The sequence below is a fragment of the Cynocephalus volans genome, chromosome 8, assembly GCF_027409185.1.
Source record: "Cynocephalus volans isolate mCynVol1 chromosome 8, mCynVol1.pri, whole genome shotgun sequence".
Lineage (NCBI taxonomy): Eukaryota > Metazoa > Chordata > Mammalia > Dermoptera > Cynocephalidae > Cynocephalus > Cynocephalus volans.
This window is the reverse complement of record NC_084467.1, coordinates 75,679,688-75,700,127: the sequence shown is the minus strand read 5'-3', so window position 1 is coordinate 75,700,127 and position 20,440 is coordinate 75,679,688. Positions and strand designations below refer to the sequence as shown.

Below are 20,440 nucleotides of genomic sequence, written 5' to 3'. Positions count from 1 at the left end.
TTAAACTGCATAATCCAGACCTAACCCCCTTTTCTCTACTTAGGGCTATTTTTCCGTTTCAATAAAACAGGCTTTTCCTGACTCTGATTCAACTTCACCCTTGCCTCTGCCTTTAAACATATTACCTTGAAGAATAATTTTTATTATTCTGCCATAGGCAAAGCCTAAAGGTTTTCTAATTTCCTCCCCAAAACTGAGCATTATAAAAGAATTTTTTTTCTACTTACCATGTAAAAATATGACCTGTTTTGCACAAAAACTCAATGCATTTTAATACAATTTTGATGTTAATTTGACTTCGTTAGTATGTTAATTTTACTTTTTTGCAAAGTGCAAAGGCCATGGGTCTTATACCTGTTGTGAGGCTGCCACACAGAAAAGGAACCAGAACACCCAATTGAGAATTTAAAAGGGGGGTTTTATTGGCCGGCCGGCAACTGTTCCTCCAAGAAAGCCTTGGAAGGAAGCAGCCCTGAGTTTAAGTTAAAGGGGTCTTTTAAAGGCACATAGTCTCACAGGCAAAAAATCATATAGTCACATACTTACAGTTATCATATAGTTACACACATACATACATAGATACATACATACACTCCTGGCATGAGGAGGGCATTTGGGGAGGCCTAGCGCAAGCTAATAACAGAAGCTGAAAGAAGCCAGTTAATTGCTCAGGGACGGCAAAAACTTTCACAGGGTAGTTTCCTCCTTAGGTTGTCTAGATACATCCAGATACAGTTCTTGGTGTTATCAGTCAGGGACAGCATAGGAGGGAAATAGCAAAGGCAGGCAGAACTTAAAATTTTTCCAAGCACAGGACAATTTTTAACCTTCAATTTTCACCACAGGTGTTGGGGGGCTTTCAAACAAGAACAGTAAAAATGGCATAAGCTAAATCAATCTACCTCGTCACATATCTAAGAGGGAAGGTACTCTGTACGTTTGTTCATACTAATTTTGTTCCATTCTTTCTTGTCTACTCTCTTTTTCTTGTTTAAAGTACAATGTGTTGCAACTATAATAAGACAAATGATTCCTATCAAACCCATTGCTGTTAAAACTCCTTTCAATATAAGGTGATCTCTGGCAAGGATGGGAGCAGAATTTGGGTGAATAAACAGAGATGCCTGGGCAATGTTAGATACAGCAGACTTTAAGGAGTTCCTATCCATTGCTCGTATTGCCACATAAATTCTGTGGCTTTCTTGTATCTCTACAGCAGGTTGATGTTCAGGTCCACTTGTGAAAAGTTTGGGTGAGAATGTAAATATCTCCCTGGTGCCAGTTTGCTGAGGATTTAGCTTTGATGTATTCACTAAAATGGCATTGTTAAAGTTATCCTGGATATTCTGTAGACTTTTACTCATTCTTATTTCATAGCTTGTAGCTGAAATTAAAAAATATAAATAGGAAGGTTAAGACACCTTGAGTAAGTTTTCTAGTCTCTTAGAAATGCCTAGTGAGAATAGCAACAAAAAAGTCAAAATACCTAGGAATAAACATAATAAGAAAAATAAATATGAGCAAAACTTTAAAACACTCCATAAGAACTCATAGTAAAACCTAAACAAGAATACTTCTGTTTTTTTTCAAAAGCAAGATTCAACAAAATTGAGATGTTATTTTTCCTTGTTATTTTGTAAATTTTATGTGATTCTATTAAAAATGCCTCTAGTTTCTTTAACCAGTCAAAATTATTGTAAAGTTCATGCGGTAAATAAATAATCAAAAATGGGCATGTAAATCTAAAAAACAGCAATGTGGAAGGACTAACCCTACCAAATATAAAACACTAATATACCTTAATAACTAAAACACTATGGTATGGGTACATAAATAGACTAATATCCAAAATAGGCCAAAATACATTCAGGAACTTAATATATGATAAAGATGAAATTCAAATTAATGGGGAAAGTAAAATTTTCTCAATACATGTTGTGACAATTGGATAAAAGCTGGAAAAAGAAGATGGAGGTGGAAGCCTGAAAGTTAGCATAGGCCTTAGAAAGAAGAAAATACAAGGAGGTGCTCAATCAATGTCCATGTCTACCCAAGCAAGGGTAAGAAAGCCACAAATCAGTGGACCAGTCCCAGCCACCCTAACAAAAATGGCCAGAAGTGGGAGAGGAAAATGTACCAAAGTTTCCATGAGTTATGGGAAATGTTCCCCTAAACCTGACTTGTAAATACATTTATGTATGTATGAATAAATATTCACTATTTAATTTTCAGAAATCTAACCACCTCCAGCATTTGGAAGCACATGCTCTGTAACGCAGAACCCATTTCTGCTGAGTATACCACCATAACATGTGGTGTTTATATTTCCAGTAAAGGTTTCTTTATGCATGATTAGCGTCAGTGAGTTACCCAGAGCCTTTGCAAACCTAGGGCAGCTGACTCACTCTCGTTCCTGAACTCCAGGACTTAAGGCCTTATCAGGAGCTCAGAGCTTTTCATGACAACCTTCTGCAGCTTTTTCAGCTCTAAACACCCAAATTGATTTTCACCTAACTAACCCCTGACATAGTATTAGAAATGCTGTCTTATGGAAAAATAGGTAATGAAACCAGTAAACATACCCTGGCCCTGATCAAAGTCTTCTCCAGGTGCTGTCCAAGATAGAGTCACCTCCTCTTCCACTTTTACAGCTTCCAGGTCAATAATTTTGCATGGTGGAAACACATCAGGATGCGGACCAGTTGGAACTCCCAACACTGAAAATGAGCCCCCAGAGCTTATTCGGCTAAAGCCCCACTTCTGTTCCTCCTCACTTCTGCCCAGTAATTTCCTTGGGGCATTCATCTGAATATTACCTGGGACACATGCAAAAGGAATAGCCAAAACAAAAAATTACAAATCTTCTTGATATCTTGTTTTTGACAGATTATTAAGAGACTTTTAAACCTTTATTTCTTTACTAAATTTTTAGAATAACTGTTTATTCAATAATTCATTCATTCACCTATTCATTCATTCAATAAATATTTATTGAGTGCATATGTTGTGCCAGTAATCATGGACAAAATAGTATCCCTAATGGAATTTATACTCATGTTAATCATATTAATAAACATATATTCACAAATTGTGATAAGTTTAAGAGGGAAAAAAGGAACGGTACTATGAAAGAAAATAGCACAAGTCCATAATTTAGAGTGTTATCAAGGAAGTAACATTGAAAGATTTTCCTAAAGGATGCCAGCTAAAGAGTGGAGGAAAGAACATCCCAGGCAGAGGGAATAGCTTGTGTAAAAACTGTGAGGAGCTAAAACTAAATTGGAAACATTAAATTAAAGAAATGAGAGTGGTTAGAGATGAGACAGAAGAGAGAAATTTGTGCAGGACCTTGTGGGCTAGTGAAGAGGTTTAGATTTTAATCTTACATGCTACAGGGAGCAGGGGAGTGACAGGATCATATTTGCTCTCTAACAGGTCACTATGGCTGCTTGGTGGAGAATGCATTAAAGCACAGCTGAAAATGAGTCCACTTAGATGGCCATTCAATAGTTAGATGAGAGAAGATGACAGCTTGGGATGGACGAGAGTAGAGGAAAGGAGGCAAGAGGCGGTTCAAAATGTACTTTGGAGACAAAATCAGCAAAAGCTTATGATAAATTCGAGTATGAAATGGTGAAAGAGAAAGTTGAAAAAAAAGAAAAATAGCTCCCAGGTTTCTAATATGAGCACTTTGGGAGGAGAAGCAGGCTAAGGAGAGAGAGACCAATAGTTAAGTTACAGGGCTTGTGATTCCTGTAAAACATCTAATTCAAGATGTCAATGAGCCAGTTATAAATGGATTTTAAGCTCCAAAAAGACGTTTTAGCTAGATATAATAGTTTTAAAGTTGTGAACTTGTAAGTTATGGGCATATAGATGTTATTAAAGTCATATGGATTAATAAGATTACCTAATATTTTAAATCATAGTGACAACTAGTATTTCTTGAGTGCCAACTATGTGCCAGGCATTTTTCTAAGTACCTTACATGTATCAAATATTTACTTTTCCCAAAAAGGCTATGAGAATGGTATACAATAATTACCCCCATTTTTATAGATAATGAAACTGAGACACACAGAAGTTAAGCAACTTGCCCAAGTCACACAGCTAGGAAATGGAGGAGCTGGGTTTCAAACCCAAACCATGTGGCTCTAGATGGTAGAATGAGAAGTTTAGAACTGACTCTGATAATTGCCAACATTTAGAGGCCTAGTAGAAAAGGAGCAACTGGAAAAAGAGCCTAACAAAAAAATTGCAGAGAGTAAGAGGTAATCAGGAGAGTGTGGTATCATGGAAACTAAGACATGGCAAAGGAGAGATCAACTGGCTGAGTCAGATACTGCTGAGGTCACGAAAAATGAAAACGGAAATGTGTCCTTTGGATTTAACAGCAGTGTGGTCATTGGTGAGTAGGCCCACAGCAATTCCAGTGGAGTGGTTTGGATGGAAGTCAGATTGCAGTGAGCAGAGTAGTAAATTGGACATCAGAAAGTATAGCCAGCGGGTTTAGATTAGAAGGAATTGGATGAAAGGGAGTTGGGAGGTAGATAGAGCTGGAGGGGACCAGCAAAACAAAATTTTTAATATGGGAGGTAATAAAACATGCTTGAATGCTGCTCAGAGGGGTCAATAGAGAGGGAACATGCAAGGGAGAATTCTTACAGCCCCAGGGTGGGATCCAGAGTGGATCCAGCAGAGTCACTGGCCTTTGAGGAGGGGAGGAAGGGAGGATGCAGATGCTGCTGTGTCTGGAGATTTGGTGGTGTGAAAATAGAGCAGCTCCCATTATTTGGTGAAATGTGCATGCAAGGTCATCATCTGAATATCAGCTGATAAAGTGAATGTTGCATATAGCAGGCATGCCTAGGGAAAACTAAATTTTTCTTTTCTGTGCTCTTACATGAATGGCCTATGTGAAGTACACAGATTAAAGTATAGTTGAACATTACTTTTCTAATATCATTGTACAGTAGGTATTGATATTTGCATTCTTTAACAAGATACCAAGATATGTCAGTAGCCTGCAAGCTCCTTGATAAGAATCAAATCTGATTCTACTTGGTATTACAAGTTCCTAAAACTAAGCCTGTCACCTAGTAGGTCTTCAAAAATGTTATGTATAAATAAAAAAGGGAATATCTATTTGGAAACAAAGCATTACATCTAGATACAAAATCATATGTATGCAATAAAATCACATTACTTTGCAAATTGATTTACATTGGTTCTGAAGTAATCCACATTATTTTAAATACAGGTGAGAGTAAATTGTATTTTATGCTACACAAAAAAGATCAGAAGATGCAAATCCACTATAGCATTTTGATTATTTTCTACTGAAAAGTAAATAAAGAACAAAAAATATAGAATCATGTTATGAAATAGTCCAAATGATTAGTTATAACTGCTGAAATACATAATATTCATAAAGAATCTGCATTTTTGGAAATAAAAATGCTTAGAAATGTTTTTTTTTTAAACTTTTTTTTTTTAAAGACAAGAGCATAATATATTTGTTTGTCTGTTATTCTTTAACCACTGCTTCTTATCAGAAACTATAATAATGGTGTTTTTAAAAAAAGATATGTATCTTTTATTTATTTGGCCCTTGTATCTTGAAGGAAGACATCATGTTCAGGAATCATTAAGGTGTCTGCAACATCCAAGCTCATGTCTTGCCTAAACCTTTATGGAGGAAATATGGGAGCAGGAACTGAGAAAACTCAGTAATCTATCTGTTAGTAATTCTGATGAAACAAAAAAGAGGTCAAAATAATGACTAAAATAAAGGTAGGCAAAATCTGTAGGAATTACCTGCTACCTTCCCGTTATCCACTGCCATAAATCATTGAGGACTGAAGAGACAGTCAACAAATTATGTATTGACTTCAGTATAATGAGTTTTGAAATTCCACCTCTCTTTCCCTCACTTCTCTCTCTTTCTCTCTCTCTCTCTCTCTCATTCCCTTAATACACACACACACATCAGAGAAATATACATGAAATGATGTTACTAACATAACAGTGCTAATGGTTCTTACCGTTTGCTATGTAACCTGGTACATACATAGCATGACTCCCTGGAATAGAGTGGGCTAGGGTGCTTATGCTGGGAGAGTGATTGACACGTACTTTCAAGCTATATCTACCATTTACAGCAAAGGAGAAAAAATACCTCGAATAAATTCCATCATTTTTTATGACATCAGCACCTGTATATATAAAAAAAACTCAATGTCAACACTTGTCATCATAATTGACTAATAATATTTAACTAAGTGATTAAAAGTAAGATTTACTCCCCTTATTCTTCCCATTTTAGCCTGTGTTATCATGGTCTTACCAACTTCTGATATTATCAGGTGATTAAAAATCCAATGGCTCTATAATTTCTCCCTGTGATTCCTTAACCTCTGAAAATTATTTTCTAAAGGTGAATGAGTTGTACCTGCTTCAGTGCTAATAAAACACTTAACCATCACCTTTAAAGCTCATTTCTATCACTGAAAGTAATACTAGTTTTTCATAGAAGCCAAGCACCTTCTTAAGCTTGTTTATGATCATAGACCCTTTTGAGATAAAGGCTATTATGTCCCCAGGAAATAAATATGTATGCAAATATACACATTTTCATACAATTTTGAGGGTTTATGGATGCCCTGAAGCCATTTGATTAAGAACCTCTGATGAATAAAAACTTTGGAGGTTGGTAAAATAGTGTGAAATTACTTAATCTCCTCATCAGAGGGAACAGGGAACTGTTGTTCTAGAGTCTAAGCTGCTCTATGACCTGGAGTTTGACAGGCTTTAGTTCTATCCACCGTGCCTTGCTTCAAGGAGCATTCTGGAAGCTTGGCCAGTGCTAGACTTTCTTCCTTTTACATTGATCCTCCAAGAGCTGTGACAGTGGCAGGAAGGCCTAGACCCCAGGGCAGCAGTGGGAGGTCCCACTTAGCCCAAGTGCAGCTCCTCCTGTCCTAGAGGTCAATTCAGTTCTCACACACTCGGCCCTGTAACCCAGCACTGTATCATCACTAAGTGCTCCAGACTATCCCTGCCCCCCACCCACCCACAGAGGCAGGGCTCCTTAACATGAGGAAAATGGAAATTCATTTAAATAAAATAAGAAGTGCTAAACACCTCATTATCAAGGTAGATTTAGAAAAAATTTTTGTGTATTGGAAAGAAATCAAATTTTGGTATCGAATTGTTTAATGAGTAATAAGAAGGTCTATCTTTGTCCACCAGTGCAGCACTTATTTTAATCTCGGAGACAGAAAGCCATGCAGAGAAAACATTGGCTTGAGAGTCAGGGGATTTGGTTTTAAGGTCTGGATCTGCCACTTAGTAGTTGTGAAGCTTCATGTCTCCAAGCCTCAGTTTCCTCATCTATCAAATAGGGATAACTTATCTTACAGGGTGGTTGTGATAATTACTTGAGAATATGCATGAGAAAGTACATTTTAAATTGTAAGGTATTTTATAAGTATACATTTTATTATTGTTCATTAATTTTACTTGGCAGATAAATATTTCTTCCATTATAAAAATAAGTATTAGAGAACTCTGTACATATGTGTTAAGTACTGGTGGAGCAGGAGTAAATTTACACTCTGATGCTTAAGCAATATTTTTACTTATTTCTTTCATTGGGATATAAATTGAGTTATCAAACAAATGAAATGGTTTCTGGAAATAAATATAAAAGCCTATTGAACTAAATCAGGTGACTTTCCCTAAGAGAGCAGGATTTGTTCTCCAGGCCAGCCCACAGGCTGGAGCAAGGGAGAAACATTCTACAAAGTGCATTTTTGGACTGTATACAAAAAACCAAAAGGTACTGCCATGGATATGCAATGAGAGCATGAGAAGTTCATTTGGATCCATTCCAACAGGCAAAACAAGAAGACCTTAGTACCCCTCTGAGGTAGACTTGGACTAAAATCCTTTGAATGAACTTTTGTTTCATAAATGTCATACACGATTACCATGGCAAGATATGAATGGGCTGCCAAACCTAAGACTCTTGAAAAAAGATTAAATTTGAAACAACAGAGCAAAAGAATATAATTTTTTTAGTAGATCAAACACTTGGGGCTGCCAACATAGACTTTAAGGTCTATTGCCATTCTGAGAATTTAGTTTAGGAAAAGAACAGAACAGGTAAGATGAAAGAGCAAAGGAGTCTGTTTTTAAGAGTCAAAAATAGAGAGTCCAAGTGCTGCTGTTTGCCTGGCCTGATGCTGTGCAGTCTGTAATGCATAACGATGAGGGTTGGAACCCTGTGTGCAGAATGTGAGAGCTTTGAAGTAGGGTTTCTTTTGTTTTACTTTATTTTCCCAGGGGTGGGGAATCTCTATCCTGATTCCACTAGGCTTGCTGGCTTGGTCTTCTTGGGACCACTTCACAAACATAAATGGCACTGGCTGTACCAGAGATGGGCCGTGCCCTCCCATTGACCCAGCTACTTAGCCAAAGAATAGTTTAGGGTCAGCTCATGGATCACAAGTTCAATCTCCAATTTTTTCTTCAAAACAGGGTCCAAGGGGAAAAAACGGGTTAACTCACTGCATTTCCCTTCTTGAGTTTTCATTTGCTGTTTTAACTGTCCAGTCTGATTATTTAAGTGAATAGTAAAGCTGGTGAATCGTTGAGGAATATGATCATGTCATAAGGACATATACATAAGCTTGTTCCTGTGTGACCTCACTAAGTAAAAGAGGCCAGTGTCACTGGCCAACTAGCAAGACTGTCAAGTGGCTTTCTCCCATCTTTTTGGCGATGTACAGCCACTCTGAGGAGCCAAACCATACTCTCATTTCCTAAGTCAACCTGTAGCTATTCAGTGTGTTAGTACGTCCATGAGAATTTGAGAATCTCATAAGATCGAATATGAAAAATAATTGAATTGGAAGAATTTTACAGATAAGCTTAATATCGTTACTACCTTATCATAACATGAAAGCTCTTGAGAAGATTGAAAAACCACATGACATTCCTTGTTACCTGCTCCATCATCAAAAAGTTTCAGCTTAACAGGATCTCCAGTCTCTGGCTCAATTGTAGCAGTCACAGTGGCATTAAGAATGGGATAAGACCCCTTTCTCACATTTGCATAAATCATTACAGGATTAGGAAAATGGGTGCTGTCTCTTTCCACAAAGGCCTCCACAGTGGCTGGGGACACAGCTGAGCTGGAAGCGCGAGACGTCACTGTCACTTTCAGGGCTTGCAGAGAATGGTGGGTATTGTTCAGCATGTAAGTCCAGTGCCCAGGCTGCAAAACAAAGGCTTTTTGTTTTGTAAAGTTTGGAGGAAACAAATCGACCCTTGATTTTAAAGCATACATCCAAGCCCCTACAGTTTTTTGCTCGTTTTGTTAAATTTTTTTTTTTTTTTTTTTTTTTTTAAAAAGATGACCGGTAAGGGGATCTCAACCCTTGGCTTGGTGTTGTCAGCACCACGCTCAGCCAGTGAGCAAACCGGCCATCCCTATATAGGATCTGAACCCGTGGCCTTGGTGTTATCAGCACCGCACTCTACCGAGTGAGCCACGGGCCGGCCTTAAATTTTTTTTTTTTTTTTTTTTAAATACTACAGAAAGATGTCAGGAAAAATAATATTGGTTAAGGAATGACTAAATTTGATATTTAAATGGCTTTCACAGCACAAGCCACTTTTATTGTTAGGTAATTCTTTAGGGAATTATACCCTAGATTTATTTGGGGGGAGGATACAGCTTGATTCACATTTTTAGACCATAATGATAATAGTGTCCAGTTTCAAAGTACTTTGTAAATATTAATCTGAGCCCCTTCATCGAAAAAGAGGTTCAACATTTTCATTCCTTTTCATAACTGAGAAAATTACATCAAATTAAGTGGACCATTGTGATTTATATGGACACCCTGGACTGAAAGGCAACAAATCCTTCTTTTCCTCCACTCTCCCCAACTCCCCACACCCAGAAACCTCATGCAGCAAAACCCACCTACACTATGAGGGACCAAGAAAAAGACCTACTATTTTTAATAGGTCAGGACTGTACAATGTCTATGTTAAGTAATTTATAGAAATATTGCTAAAACACCACTCTCTTGCCTGTTGCAGGGAACCCTAAGCATTTTCTAATTGTTAAGCTTTCCCTTTTCCACTTGAGAAGCTGTTTTAGACACTCTATGCTCCACTGTAGACTCAGGCCCCTTCCATTTACCCTGCTTGCTTCTTGGGCCCGCCCTCTATGAGATAACAGCAGTCTCACACCCCTCCCCCAGGGGCCAGAAGCAGATTAGGCTCCTAAAGTGACCAACAGACTGTGTCCCACAATCAGCCAATCCAAATTAGCAGGACAGCATCCCTCATTTACATAAGAGGACCTGAATGGGAACCTGGGAGGGAAAAGGGGGGGAATTTAGGCTGTATAAATTAGGCTTTTCCTTTGTTCTGGGAGACGCTGATCTAGGAGTCTTTTCTCCCAGTGCTCTCCTTGCTTGCAAGCAATAAAGTGCTGTAACATCAAAAAGAGCTGTAACACCAAAAAGAGCTGTCAACTATTAAAAGAGCTATAAAACCAACGTTGGTCTTGGATTTCTCTGTGCGAGCACCTCACAACATTGTCTATATAAACTGCCTGGGAGAAAACTTCAAAAGAAAGTCTTAAAAGAAAAAGGCTAAAGCTACAAGGAGGAAAAACTTGTTCTTTTGATTAAGCTATCCATTTATTGCTTTTTTCTTGAGTCCTGATGTTACTCATTATTAAACCCCAGAAGTAACAGGTGGAGCACAGCAGAGCAGGGGGAAGAACAGAGAGAAACAACGAGTTAAGGTGTGACCCAGGGTGGAGAGGTAAGAGGCCACCACCCCCTGTCCAGGCTTCTTCACTGCGATTCATGTGCTTTGACCAATTTTCCAGTGTAGTCACAATTCAAGCATCAAGATCATCTATCTATTCTTGTTATGGAATCATTACATTAGTAACAGCAGCATGGCAGGAACCTCCACATCAAAAAGTTCTCCTTGGGTATAGTAAATGTTTTGACACAGGGCACCCAATACAGACTAAGAAGTCAGGCAAAAAGAGCAAGTAGGTAAAGTGTTTAAGTGTCCCTTGTGCACAGGTGTGAAAAGAACATGGTGGTTTGGAGAGAAGTTCAGTAGGAACAGAGCACAGGGTGTTTGAGAAAAGGGTTAAGAGATAAGCTTGGGCAGAAAACAAAATGTGAAGGGCCTAGTCTGTAATGGTAACCATTTAGATTTACTTCTGAAACCACAAAGAGTTCTGGACAGGAGACAGTTGATTAGATTTGTGCTTCAGAAGGGTCACTGGGAGAGAGGTGAAGAATGGATGGGAGGGATGCCAGGTAAAAGGCTGTCAGCAGTGACGTGGGCAGTGAATTCAGGCAAAACAAGTGTGGATCTGATCGATTTACAAATCTGCTTAGAACCTTTAGTGGTTCCCTTTCACTTTCAGGATTCAAGCCCCCACACCCTTTACTGTTCTGCAAAGCCCTTGCTGTCATGGCTCTTGTCTCTTGCTGTCATGGCTCTTGTCTCTAGCCTCATCACTCCCCTCTTCTTTCTTTGCCTTTATCCCCACCTTACATGCTACTCTGTAGCTCATCCATACTGAACGGCTCACAGTTCTATGAACAGCCCTGTTCTTTGTTTCTGAGCCTTTCTATGTGCTGTTTCCTCTGGCCCTTATACCCCTCATTTTCTTTGGATATCTTCACTTCCAAGAAGCATTCTCTCTCCAGCCTTCCTGTATGCTCTGATTGTACCCTGCTGACATGGGTTGAATGATTCCCCCAAAGTTTCATGCATTGGAAAAGTGATCCCCACTGTGACAGTGTTATGAGCATAGGAAATCCTATTACGGTAATTGAAATGTGGGGCATTTATGAGGTGATTAGATTGTAAGGACTTGATGGAGTTTGGATGTGTTGTCCCCTCCAAAACTCATGTGGAGATTTGATCTCCAATGTGGCAGAGCTGGAAACTGATTGAGTCATGGGGGCGGATCCCTCATGAATGGATTAATGCTCTCCCTGGGGGAGGTGGGATTAATGAGTGAGTTCTCGCTCTTTTAGTTCCCATGAGAGCTCGTTGCTTAAAAAGACCCTGGCACCTTCTCTCTCTCTCTTGCTTCCTCTCACCATGTGATCTGCTTGTACAGCCAGATGCAGCTGTCCCAGAATTGTAAGCCAAATAAGCCTCTTTTCCTTATAAATTGTCCAGTCTCAGGTATTTCTGTTATAGCAACACAAAACGGACTAATACAGGACTGTACCTTTATAAATGGATTAACCCATTCTTGGAGTAGTGGGTGTAGTTCTGATGGTTTTATAAGGAGAGTCAGTGAGAAACTTCACTCTCTCTCTTGCTCAGCCATTTTGGCATGTGATACCCCACAATGCTGTAGAGCCACCACCCACAGCAAGGCCCTCACCAGATGTGTTCCCTGGACTTTCGACCTTGGTGTTATAACACCATGCTCTATCCAACTGAGCCAGCTGGCCAGCCCTTCCCCAGACTTTGGATTTCCCAGCCTCTGGAACTATAAGAAATAATTTTTTATTTCTTTATAAATCACCCAGTTTCAGATATTTTGTTATAAGCAACAGAGATGGACTAATATTCCTGTGCTTACTGCTATCAAGGCATTTAATTCTAAAGTACCTATAACAAGACCCAGCACATAGTAGGTGCTCAAAAACATATGTAATTCATATTATAAATTCTAGGTAGAGATTTTTTTCTTAAGCATATAGACAAGTATGTCTATACAGATTACGTAAAGAAAGAGGTAGGCTAGAAAAAAAATTATTTATACTACTAGCAGAAATCCTAATTTCCACCGTTGAAGTGAGAAGCCTTTGGTATCCAATATTTAAAGTTACTCTTAAGTTTTTAATATGTGCAAAATGCCTTCATAAATTTAAAGTTTTGATACATCATAACAAAATTTTTTTACACAATGCATTTAATCATGGGATTCAATTGAAAGTCATACCCTTGGCTAAATGTTGTCATTATACAAGCTCACAACACCTACCTTAGCAGTTCCTGGAATCCAAAGCCTAGCTGTCCGAAAAGCTAGATTGGTGGTAAAATCACTTGTGTAGTATTTTCTTCCATTAGGATCAAATAATACAATCTCAGGAGGATCACTGGTCTGCCATGTGACTAGAAAGACAGTGTCATTGCCCACACTGTTGTCCACAGTCACAGAGTTTTTTAATTGATGGTGAGACTTAACATTTTCACCCATACTTTCAAGCTGTTAAAGAGAATATATATATGTGAAAGTTTCTAGTGTAGGCATAATCATTCCATCTCTTTCTTTACTTTTATGACAAAGAGGAATTCACAAAAATAAAAATCACTTAATTCTGACATGTGCTACAATTACAGAAATAATTTTTCATATACAAACACTTTACCAAAGCAAAATATTTTATATTATATAAGTAGGTTTAAAATATTTTATTATAGTTAATGTGAGTGTCACTTCATTATTTTTTATCAAGAGATTTCAGTCGTTCTCATATTATTTCATCCAAACCAACATTGGCCTCAGATCAGCAATTTTAACTACTAGCTTTTCAAAATTTTTATTTGTGAATGTGCTTAAATTGTTTTAATTTGTATATAATCTGTCTGGCTACTTTTACATATTTTAATAGGAAATTTAAAAAATGGGTTTTGGGCCGGCCCCGTGGCTCACCCAGCAGAGTGTGGGGCTGGTAGCACCAAGGCCGCAGGTTCGAATCCTATATAGGGGTGACTGGTGCACTCACTGGCTGAGTGTGGTGCAGATGACACCGTGCCGAGGGTTGCGATACCCTTACTGGTCAAAAAAAAAAATGGGTTTTGGATAGGTTTTGGTACATTTAAAAAAATCATTTAGCCATTTACTATAAGCTGTGTGTGTGTGTGCATGTGTGTGTAACATGGAGAGTGCCTACATATGCCTGGCATTGTGTTAAATGCTTCACATATATTATCTCCTTATGAAAACCTTCTATTAATAATTACTATTGTTATCCACATTTTACAGATGAGAAAAGACTTAGGTTTAGAGAAGTAATTTGTCCAACGTTAACTAGCAAGGAGGAAGAACTGGGATAAAACCCAGGCGGGCTGATATCAGAGCCCCTGCATTTAATCACTGTGTGTTCTCAATGTATACAAGTCTATAAATGACTTTGAAAATTTATATTCATTAAATAAACACATGAGTAACACTGAAAAATTGCTCAAACCTGGAAAGCACATAAAATTATACTGGTGGATGACAGCAAGGACATTGCAGATTATTTGTTCAAATTAATTTAACATGTGTTTGTGGACAGCTGGCTACTGTGCCTCATTCTGTGCTGGGCCCATGGCTGTTGAAGGGGATAAATATTGAGACATAGATCCTGCTCTCAGCCTAGTGGGGCTAATGACATACAAACCACCAACGACAGCCAGCCAAGTGCAGGAATGCTAAGGCTAATTTGAGCCCATATGAATAATATTTTATGTTAAATTTGTTCTTTACTTTTTTAAACAATTGTTTTTATTCCATATTATTAAAGAGGAAAGCATAGGGCATAAAGATTATTAAGAATTATCAGGAGGGCTGACCGCGTGGCGCACTCGGGAGAGTGTGGCGCTGGGAGCGCAGCGGCGCTCCCACGGCGCAGGTTTGGATCCTACATAGGGATGACCGGATCCTACATAGGGATGACCGGTGCGCTCACTGGCTGAGCGCGGTGCGGGCGACACCAAGCCAAGGGTTGCAATCCCCTTACCGGTCACAAAAAGGACAAAAAAAAAAAAAAAAAGAATTATCAGAAGAGCCAATTGTAATCTAATCTGTAACATACATTATCATTTATAATTCACATTTTTAATTCTAATGATGGAATTGTGGTATTGCCTTTACTGTATACATATAATCTTCATGTTAAATATTTTCTGACAATACTTTACTGACTTCATTGATCACATCAAGCCATTAACTTGGCAGATTCACTTACCATCTATGAGGAAAATGCAGATAAAATTTTGTTCAAAACATTATTCAGTTATGTCCAAAATATCTTTAAAGTACTTAGGAAGAAAAAAAATTTAGCCCTTTAAAAAATGGCTTCATTAGAGGAAGCTTTTGTGAGCAAAATCAAGTAAGTCATGGTAGTCAGAGATATTTAGAAATTTTTTGAATTTAATGAAATAATTGATACTCCTAATGCAAGAAAGGAGCTTCAAAGATGTAAAGAAGCAAAAATAAAATGGATTCCGATTGATGGAAAGTGATTATGGAATTAAAACTAAACACAGTACACAGTTTCTTGTTTTCCTTCTGGGCCTGGCCTCCACCCCACCTCACCCCCATGTGCATCTGAGCCACAGGGAAGGAGCAAGCTCTGCTGGCAGACCTTGAACAGCTGAGGGGGCAGTTACAGAAAATGCTGCTGTGGCCACGAAGTACAGACATCAGGTGAAAAGGACGCCTGGCACTGGTGACACCAAGATGCTTATTAAAAGCCTTCCACATTGCATACATCGATTAAAATATAACTTTTTACCCCATAAATATGTACAACTGATACATTTCAATTAAAAAATAAATACATTAAAAAAAAAAAAGCTTTCCACACACTGACTGTTACATATGCAGATGAGGTTAATGAAGCAGTTAGCACAATTCACCTATTTCCTTTGCTTCCTTCCCCTCTTCCCACCCCTTTCTGTAAGTACAACATTGATTGCATCTGACCTGAATACGTTGTTGAAAAATGTCTCCAGTTCCAGAGGAAATTCTACTGAAAGCATCAATCAAACTATTGGAATTTGGTTTATCTGGAACAAAGAACTTTAAACCTCCTGAAATACATGATTGGGATGTTAACTGTTAAAATGGGTACAATACCTATAGGTAGAAAACAACCTTTAAAGTAGAAAATGAAGCCTCAGTACATTAAAATGTTTAGAGTGATGTGATACGAGCTGAGACTATTCCTTGTCTTATGTACATTAGTTCCCCCACTTATCTGCAGTATTGCTTTCAGCAGCTTTCGTTACCTGAAGTCCAAAAAAATTAAATAGAAAATATAGGATATAAACAATTTGTAAGTTAAAAAAATAAAGTAAAATAAAATGGGTAAAATAAAACAAAAAATAAAATGTTAGACCTCCAACAAACTTTCTTTGCACTAAAGTGTTAGATTAGGAGAAGTAGGAGCTGAGCTTGACTTATAACCATGTGGTAAGTGGCCTGAGGGTGTGGTTTTGTCTGTTCACAGATGTATCATCAGGGCCAAGAACTCTGCCCGGTCCACACAAACTCAAACTGTTACTGAATGGCCCTGAAATTTAGGTAATTCCTAGATAATCTAGGTTAATTGCTACTTATTTACATTGCTATATATTTACATTTATATTCTGAAAACACGTTTTCAAAAATAATTCAGTAAAACAACTTTCAATTATCAAATCAGCATACCCATTTTTACTTGAATATAGGGAATATAAGATAAAATTATTTTGTGCCTCATTTACAATAAAAAAAGATATGTATCTTACAATGCTGTGTGTGTCCCTATCATAGAAGTTAGGGCATTTAATCTTAAACATATTTTTAGTTCCATGATTATACATACTTGGGTTAGTCTAACAAAGAACTTATAAAAATATTATTTCCATTGGACGTATATAATTGGGACCTTCCAGGGAAAATGAAAAAAAAAAAAAAAAAACATCCGCAGAATTTTGACAAATTTTTGAATGATTTTGTGCATGTGTGTTTTTATAAGGAAACCATTTCTATTTTTTCAATTAAGCCATATAATCTGAGTTTCATGGTTGTGCTTTGAATATTGAAGTTAAAAAGGAAATGCTCTAAAAACAGGTTTTAGAAATGTATTACCTGTAAGATGTGATAATTCCTCCAGGTTTCCCACTGCAGATGAACCCAGGGCAATGGAATGAATGGTTGCACCACTGCTGAGTGCAGTGAGTAAGCAGTTGCCGATATGCTCGTCATCTCCACTAGTCACTAATATCATCACAGAGCCGTAAGCTTTTCCATTCAGTTTTTCAACCACCTGAACATATAGCATCAGTCATTTGGAAGGAAATGTAGTTTAAATTGTCTTACTGAGCAGAATTCACTCTCATTCCGAATTCCCCACCAGTGGGGTATGCACCTCTTCAAGGTCCTCTGTAGCTCCCTACACTCCATGCCCATACCCCCTCAGTCCTCAACTCACCCCATCACAGCACTTGTCACCTTACATGCCACTGTGGTTTGCTTGTGGGCAGGGGCTTTTCCTGTTTGAAATACCACGATATGCCTACAGTTCAGAACAGTGTCCATCATAGAGGATACGGGGTACATCACTATGTGACAACCTTGTCTACGGAATCCTGTGGGTGACCAAGACAGGGGCCTAGAGCAGTGGTTCTCAGCCTTGGCTACACATTAGATTCAGATAGGGAGGTTTAAAAAATTTTAATGGCCAGGCCAGACCACATCCCAGATCAATTAAATCAGAATCTCTGGGGGTAAGACCCAGGCAACAGTGTTTTTTAAATCCCCAGGTGATTTCAATGGGCAGCCAAGATTGAGAAACACTCACCTATAGGCAGCAACAACCGCAGCTGATATGCTTTGCTTGCTACCAGACACTTGACACACCGCTGCATCCCAGAAGCTGAATCCAAACTTGTGCTGATTTAGGTGAACTCCATCATTCCTGAAACCTACCACTGGCCTTAATTGATTTTCCTATGTTTGAGGTCTAGTATGACTGTAAGCAGAAGCTAAACATGCTGATTTTCACTAGAAATCCAAGGGTAAAAATGGCCACAGCTGGGATAGTGCCAGTTTAGAAAGGAACAGTTTAGAAAGTTCCCAGATGGTGTTTAAGTCCTCCAGCCCGGCCACTGTATACTTTTATGTACTCTTTCCTTCAGCAAGTGTTTATTCAGGACTATTACATGCCAGGTACTTCGCTAGGCACAGGAGTACAACGGAGAACAAGACATGCTTCTTAACATTACAGATGATCCACCGTTACTCTCCTTTAGTTGAGACTGTTAGTACCACACTGTAACTGACTGCCTCAAATCAGAAGGAACCTCAGATACAAAATGAGGGGAAGGAAAGTGATGGTGATATGAGGCTTAGGATGCTCTACTGTACCTCAAATCCTTTCTTAAGCCCTGAGCAGATGCTGGTTTCTGCTTCGGTGGACACAGTGGTAGGCAGATATGAAACCAGCAGCTTTCGGACATCATCATTGTTAATTTGGTGTAGCTCGGCTCTGATCTCTCCTTTGCTATTAAAACTGGCAATGCCCACAAAGGTATGAATTTCAACAATCTGCATCAAGTAAAATTCTGCTGCTTGTTGCAGTCGAAGGAGTCTATCAGCCTATGTCCCAAAAAGGAAAAAAGAAATTAACAATGTTTGGTTGATAGACAAAAGTATGACTAAGTAACTCAATTGGCAAATATTTCTGTTAATTCTTTAAAGATGTTGGATCATAATTTTTTTGAGTTCTGAAGAGTGACATAATGCTAGAATATTGTCTGATTAATTGCAGGCTTAAAAATGCACACTTTTTGGGGAAGGGAGAGTGGTTTGGAACTCTGTCCCCAGCAAGCTGTTTATAACTTACCACTCTCTAAGAACACATATCCCCACAATTTCTCTCCAACCCAGAAGTCAAAGATCCATGAAATCAACTGAGACTAGGTTTGTAACTGCTTCTTTTAAAATTCAGTCCAGGTAAGAGGAAACATTGCAAAGAGACCTGCGGTAGAGAGGAGTAGCAGTCAGAGGATCCAGGATCTATCCTGGTACTACCCTCTGTCATTGTGGTCATCTTAGGCTGGGCACTTCATCTGTAAAGAGGGGATAATAATATCTTTCTTGTTTATTAAATTATAATTGCTGTGAAGACCAACTGAGATACATATATGACAGTACAGTTATACTGTGAAGTACTAACGAAGTATAAAGTAAGATTAGTGACCAGGTTCGGGCAGGTGATGCTACTGATTAATTCACAGAGGTTGCTTGTTTTGAAGGCTGTGGGAGAAGAGAAAGAGCAGCAAGTTGAGCTTCACTAACCGCCGTTCAGAGATGACTCTGATCTCTGTCTCCAACCTAGACATCTCCCTTAATATCTGGACCTGCATTTCATACTTCTCAGGAAACACCACCAATATAATGTACTAAAGGTGTCTCCAACTCTACACACTTTGAATTCATTGCCTCCCTTCCTGAATGTTGTTTCTCTGGCAATATCAGGAGGTAAGTTGGTAAAAGGTTGCTAATTATATGACCATAGAAAAATTACTTCTTTTCATTAGCTTCAGTTTTTCATCTGCAAAATGGACACCGAGTAAATAATAGCTAGTGCCATCATCATGGTCATCATGTCATCATTCTCAATCATGATCTCTGCTCCCAACTAGTTAAACCGGAAACCTGGGCTTCTCTTTCACTACTCCTCTGTTACCAGCTCCCATATCCTTGAACAGATCCTATCAATTCAACATCTTAAATTTCTCTCCAGTCCATACCATGTCTCCATCCCATCTGCCGCTTCCTCAGACATACCCAATGTCAGTTATAGCCATACCAATTTATGCCCTTCCCCTGAACAAGTCTTCTAATTTTGCCTCTTGGCCACCGTGCATGCTCTTCCCTTCCCAGGAATGTTGTCCCTTCTCTTCCTTCACCTCACCCAACCTAGCAAGCACCTACTCATCCTTCCAGATTCAACTCTAAGTTCACCCTCTCAGTGCAGTCTTCCCTGATCACTTTCTCCTACAGCACTAGATGCTTCCACCCCAACTCACACCTCTGTGGAGCCTTGTCACACTGTATTGGATTTATTCACATGTGTACGTCATGTGTCCCTCATTAAGTTGTGAGCATTTCAAAGCAGAGGCCCTGTTCTCATCATCTCAGTATCCCCCAGGCCAGTGCAGTGTAGGCACCTGATATAGTCAACAGTATTGGCAGGAAAAGGGAAAGAAGATTCCTTTGCCAGAGTTTGTTACTTCAGGTCTTTTCTCACAATATATTTCCCTTTTGCCCCATTCATTCTTGCTCAAAAGAGGCAGATAGCCAATATAAATTATCCTGAGACCATATTTGAGAAAATCACATCCTAGTCAACTGCAAATTAGCAACATAACAAAATTATGCAGATACTGATTGTATTAGTGGAGTTCCTAATATTTCAGAGATAAGCCAAAAAAGGCAAAGATTATAGGACTATTGATCTAGTACTATTGAGTACAGGAGAATAAATTCTCTCTGAAAAGTACTAAAATCAAAACAGTTAACACTTAATATTTATTACGAACACAATACTTCATATTTATCTCATTTATTCTACCTCGGTAACCCTATAAAGTAGACAGTGGTATG

The 20,440-nt window shown here is 38.5% G+C and overlaps 1 protein-coding gene across 1 annotated transcript in view; it reads right to left on the bottom strand.

Annotated features, from left to right (window-relative positions):
• Positions 1-422: 422 nt before the first annotated feature.
• The window catches only part of CLCA2 (chloride channel accessory 2), a 31,641-nt gene continuing 11,623 nt past the window's right edge, over positions 423-20,440 (bottom strand). Inside the window, exons 7-14 of the mRNA XM_063106461.1 lie at positions 18,197-18,427; positions 16,919-17,096; positions 15,770-15,876; positions 13,058-13,282; positions 9,010-9,280; positions 6,045-6,215; positions 2,583-2,816; positions 423-1,384 (exon numbers count right to left, since the gene is read on the bottom strand). Of these exons, the coding sequence (XP_062962531.1) occupies positions 915-1,384; positions 2,583-2,816; positions 6,045-6,215; positions 9,010-9,280; positions 13,058-13,282; positions 15,770-15,876; positions 16,919-17,096; positions 18,197-18,427 (1,887 nt within the window). The 3' untranslated portion in view covers positions 423-914. The remainder of the gene's footprint in view (positions 1,385-2,582; positions 2,817-6,044; positions 6,216-9,009; positions 9,281-13,057; positions 13,283-15,769; positions 15,877-16,918; positions 17,097-18,196; positions 18,428-20,440) is intronic.